This window comes from Takifugu flavidus, chromosome 6 (genome assembly GCF_003711565.1).
Source record: "Takifugu flavidus isolate HTHZ2018 chromosome 6, ASM371156v2, whole genome shotgun sequence".
Classification (NCBI taxonomy): Eukaryota; Metazoa; Chordata; class Actinopteri; order Tetraodontiformes; family Tetraodontidae; genus Takifugu; species Takifugu flavidus.
The window spans coordinates 9,202,197-9,205,444 of record NC_079525.1 but is presented as its reverse complement, the minus strand read 5'-3'; the positions used below and the strand labels follow the sequence as shown (position 1 = coordinate 9,205,444).

General features: G+C 48.9%; 1 protein-coding gene across 1 annotated transcript; it reads right to left on the bottom strand.

Moving 5' to 3' along the window:
- Positions 1–105: 105 nt before the first annotated feature.
- Positions 106–2,676, bottom strand: LOC130526943 (uncharacterized). The gene is given in 3 exon segments (XM_057034934.1): positions 106–1,276; positions 1,278–1,425; positions 1,925–2,676. Coding segments are annotated over 3 exon segments (2,049 nt in total). The 5' UTR covers positions 2,655–2,676.
- Positions 2,677–3,248: the final 572 nt, after the last annotated feature.

Below are 3,248 nucleotides of genomic sequence, written 5' to 3'. Positions count from 1 at the left end.
GAGCTGTGAAGAATGGGATATTATTTTTCACTATGTCATCAGTGATGTGACAAAAACCAGCACCAGAACTTTTCAAGTCACAGGAGCAGACAGACAGATTGAGATTTAAGAGAGAAGAAACCAAGTACAATAAGGAAGACCCAGCCATCTGCGCAGAAAGCAGCTGATCTTCCTTTCAAAGGATTCCACTGTTGTTACTGGGACTGCATACACAAGGAGAGGCCACAGGACTCTGGGAAGGATGGAGTACTGGTAGATCCAGGCTTTAAATCTACCAGGCAGGCCAGACTTGTCCACCTTAGTGAGCCACCCTCCAAACTCTTCCGTCGACTTCTGGATAGCAGCAGTGTCCTTCGGGCTGGAGTCAAAGAGCTTTCCCAGGCTCTTGACTGGTTGCTCCGTGATCGATGGAATTATGGTTCCTGAGATTGAGAATCGGAATTTGTCCACCACTTTCCCCTTCTTCAGTACCATGGACCTTGACATGGTGGGCTTAAAACTCATCCTAGCCCATAGGATGAGTCTCTCCAAACCCTGCAAGATCCACCTACACCCTGGGACTGATGTTGTGACGGTAAGGTCGTCCATGTAGGCTCTTATGGGGGGCTGTCGGACACCTGATCTGGATAGAGGCCCTCTGCACTCCACCTCAGCCGCCTTTACCACCATATTCATCGCCAGTACGAAGAGGACGACGGAGATGGTACAGCCTGTTATTATTCCTTTCTCAAGGCGATGCCAGTCTGAGGTTACTGACCCTGAAGTGACCCTGAGCCTGAAGTTATTATAGTAATCCAGAATCAGGTCCTTGATCTTACTGGGAACATGGTGTAGGTGTAGCGCAAGCTCAACTAGCTTGTGTGGGATGGACCCGTAGGCGTTAGTCAGGTCCAACCACAAAACCGCTAGTTCTCCTTTGCTCTCATGGGCCTCTCTGATGAGCTGTGTGACTACACCATTGTGCTCTAGACAGCCGGGGACTCCAGGGATCCCACCCTTCTGCACTGAAGTGTCGATGTAGTTATTCTTGAGGAGAAACTCGGTCAGTCTTCGGGAGACGATGCTAAAAAACACCTTCCCTTCCACACTCAGTAGTGAGATAGTCCGAAACTGGTTGATGTTTTTCGAGTCCTCCTCCTTGGGTATCCAAAGTCCCTCAGCACACCTCCACTGGTCGGCTACTCTCCCCCTTCGCCAGATCACTTTCAAGGCCTTCCACAGATGCTGGAAAATTTCTGGACAGCGCTTGTAGACGAGGTAAGGTACACCACTGGGGTGTACACTTCTGACTTCTGATGACTTCTTCAACCTCCTTCAAACTAGACTCTGCCAGCTTGAACTCTGCCGATGGTGGGGCAGGGCTGATGAGCGCTCTGTTGGGTCCTAGGTCTTGACCCCTCAGTGGGTCGCTCATGGTGTTTTCAATCAATCAATCAATCAATCTTTATTTATATAGCGTCTTATACAATCAAAATTGTTTCAAGGCGCTTTCCAGAATCCCAGGGCCTGACCCCAGACAAGCAACAGTGGCAAGGAAAAACTCCCCTTTAAGAGGAAGAAACCTTGAGGAGGACCAGGCTCATGTAGGGGGACCCTCCTGCTGATGGCCGGCTGGGTAAAGAGAGAGGAGAAGGGGGAGGACAGGTAGAGGATAGGATAGGTAGGAGAGGAGAGGGGTAGAGGAGGAGAAGTAGAGTGAAGGGGAGGTAGAGGAGAGGAGAAGGCGAAGGAGGAGGAGGGGAAAGAGGAGAGGAAAGGAGAGGGAGAGGAGAAGGAGGGGGAGAGGAGAGGCACAGAGCACAGAAACACACACAAAAAATATGATATACAATCACTTCAGCGGGGCCGGAGGTCATTATGCAGCTCCGAGGGCGGAGATACCTGTAAATAAATAGAAGGGGGGGGAAGCAGAAAAAAAAAAAAAGGAAGCGATTCACTTCCTCCCTTGAGCACTCAAGTTGGCCACTCCGCTTGTCCCCGAGCAGCTGTTTAGAAAACCGGAAGGGATTGGCCATGAAGGCTGCTTGCTTCCTGGCTCTCTCTCTCCCGTGCCTCCTGTGCCACTCTGCTCTGCGGAGAGTTTTCAACTTCTTCTGCAGGATGTTATACAGCTCTTTTAAAGCTTGCTTGTCCCCATCAGAAGCTCTCTTGAACTGTTTCTTGAGGGTTCGCAGCTCCTTGCGCAGTTGGTGTATCTTAAAGGACCTGCAATTCATGGTGTAAGAGGTGGTCTCACTGTTGCCCTTCTCGATCCGTCCAAATCTTTCTGAGCCATAGCTGACAATGATGGTACTTATCGCCTGGAGTCTGCTGTCGACATCTCCTTTGGCTGTGGCTTGGATGATGTTGGACACATCCTCATCAAACTGCAGCCACTCACTCCGTCCATTTGCTGGGGGCCACTTAATCCGCTGCTGTTGAACTACTCTGTTAGGGTTGGGAGGCTCCGGTACGTGGAGGGACTGGGATCTGTGGGTTGCCTCCTGTCCGGGCTCCTCCTGCGTCTCACCAGGTCCAGGACCTGTGCGTTGCACCTCAACCTCCCGCTCCAGACATTTCATTCTGGCCTGATGGATCTTTAAGCCATGCTGGTTCTTGCACAGCTTGCTGCAGATACATGTTACTGTCGTAGTCATTTCCATTGCAGGGGTCATTAACGTTAGGTCCGTCCGATTGGAGATCTCTAATATGCAATACACCAGACAAAAGCTTGTTGGTATTTCTCAAATATATCTCAAAATGATCAGTATCCATTAATCATCTCTTAACTGAATTTCCATGTCATTGTTGTTGGATTGCAATACCTCTCGTGTGTCACTGCCAATCCGCGTGTTCTTTAAATGAAGACTTCAAGTAAACAAATGCCAATTTCAAAATGTATTTAGCAAATAGAATCAATTCAAGATACAAATATACAGAGCTCTGGGCCAGTTCATAACCCTACAAACAACAGAGTCAATTGTCAGGGCATGAAGTCTGACAACCTAACTATCCCTTGACCCAGTCTTTTATAGAAAGACATATGTAAATTATTGATGCTAATTCAGTCCAATCCAGTCCTTCTTGGATGACCTCATCTTCTTCTTCCAGCCTCCTTTGGTGTTGGTGCCATCCTTCTTCTCCATTATCTTCCCAGATAGCCAGGTCAGACGTCATTTTCCTGCCGAGGAACTTTATCAACACCAGTAAACTATGCTGTCACGTTTTACGATGGGGGTCTACCACTTTTCCGTCTGACTGTCTCCTCC